Here is a 1,934-nt window from a genome sequence, read left to right as displayed (position 1 = left end):
GGGCCTTACCTCAAAGAGTCTCCCACCTCCAGATGGGCGGAGCCTGGTGACCTCTGAGGGTATAAAAGCCACAGCTCCTGTTCAGAGAACAATTGGCAGAAGGTGCAAGCTGTTTGCTAAGTGACTGCTGGTTCTACTGTCAACATCTTTAAGTTTCTAAAGATGACTCGTGTAATGATGAGCAGCTGTTTCATCACTCTGGCCATCCTGTTTGTTTGGCGTGTTCAGGAAGTGGCAGAAGCCTGCACCTGTAGTAGTCCTCCTGATCCTCATCAGGCTCTCTGCAGGTCAGATGTTGGTAAGTTTAAGTATCTCACAATAAATCAGCTAGTTTATTATTTTTGTTACTTTAAGAATAAGATAATAAGAGATGAGACACTTATTTTTTTCATCTCCTTAGCTGTTTTTCCTTTGCAGGAAAATCAGCGTTTGACACTGATTTGACTCTTTTGCCAATGAGCATGTCTTTAAATTTTATTTACCCCCACCACCCATGGGATAAATCTTGTGCAAGCAGGAAATGAATTTGAATTGCTCAGATTGAATCTGTATGTGCATAATTTGAAATTGAATGCCATTTGTTTGAAAATGAATTTTACTAAATTGAAACTGAATGTAATGATTTGATACTGAATTTAAATTTTGTATCTGACTTAATTTGCTTTGAAACTGTTTTGGTCTATTGAAAACTAAATTTGACTACTTTCAGTTCCAAAATTCCAATTTTTGTGTCGCACATCATGGTTCTTAAGAAAGCCAGCCAGAGTAATCAAACACAGATCGACACACTTGTTTCACTTCGATGAAGCGTCCCTTGTGTAATGTAACAGAGTTGATGTGATCTACCATAAAAGTGGCAAAAACAAAGCTATTTTCTTGCAGTGATTTTACCTGTATGTAGAAAATGTTACATTTACATCACATCTTGGTGTTTTCAACCCTGGTCSTCAGGACACACTGTCCTGCATGTTTTAGATGTTTCCCTGCTTCAACACAGCCGATTTAAATTGATAACTAATTAGCAGGTTTTCGTTGGACTGCATTCATCTGAATCAGGTGTGTCGAAACAGGGAGACCTCTAAAACATGCAGGGCAGTGTGCCAGGATTGAAAAACATGGATCAGATGCTGCTGCTGACTGATCCAAGGAAAGGAAGTTGTCAWTGTTGGGCACAGTCTCTGCTTTAGAGCAGGACTCCTGTGTTGTGTTTTGGTTCAGCCCAAGGTCTTACTGAGGCCTGAGTGCTGTACTGTGTACCTGATTGGAGTCAGAAGATTGAAAATGAATTTTTAAAGAAATCCAGCTGATTCCTCGTTACTCGGACATACCATTTTGAACAACGCACATTTTTTCCAACAGCCCCTTTGTCTGAGCACTTCAAATTCAATGTTGAAACATCAAAACAGATCAGATGAATTTCTCATTAGAATCCACAATAAAACCAGTCTTTTTACGTGTGTTCACATGTGCATTAGGTTTGTCCTCAAGAACAGTTCCCAGGTATTGATGGCTCTAATGTGCTTCACCATTAATAACATGAGCACCAACAGTCCTTTCTAAAATCATTGACCATCTCTTTTGTCTAGGAAACRGTTAATTTTAAAGGATTTGCAACAATTGTTCCTATAAAAGGAGTGCATCAGAATCTCACCTGTAAAGACCAAATGATTTATCCACAAGCCAAGACTAAAAAAGGCAACAGAATTTGTTATGTTTGGAGGTTAATACAATTAAACTAAGACAAAGGAAAGGTTTGTACCTTCTATACAAATTCAGCTTTTCAGACTGACTTCTTGTGTTGGCATAGACTCGAAATGGCACTGYACATTTTTCTGATTGTATCTGAAACTTTGTTTCCTCAGTCTTCCTGGCACAAAAGTCTTTAAGCTTTAACATCTGTGAACTTTAACATGCTAAAACTGTACACTTGTCTT

General features: G+C 38.5%; 1 protein-coding gene across 1 annotated transcript in view; it reads left to right on the top strand.

The window, feature by feature from the left end:
- The window catches only part of LOC106518665 (metalloproteinase inhibitor 2), a 3,027-nt gene continuing 1,093 nt past the window's right edge, over positions 1-1,934 (top strand). The window contains exon 1 of the mRNA XM_014010036.1: positions 1-298. Within this exon, the coding sequence (XP_013865490.1) occupies positions 163-298 (136 nt within the window). The 5' untranslated portion in view covers positions 1-162. The remainder of the gene's footprint in view (positions 299-1,934) is intronic.

This window comes from Austrofundulus limnaeus, unplaced genomic scaffold (genome assembly GCF_001266775.1).
Source record: "Austrofundulus limnaeus strain Quisiro unplaced genomic scaffold, Austrofundulus_limnaeus-1.0 Scaffold65, whole genome shotgun sequence".
NCBI classification, from domain to species: Eukaryota; Metazoa; Chordata; class Actinopteri; order Cyprinodontiformes; family Rivulidae; genus Austrofundulus; species Austrofundulus limnaeus.
This window is presented reverse-complemented; position numbering and strand designations above follow the sequence as displayed.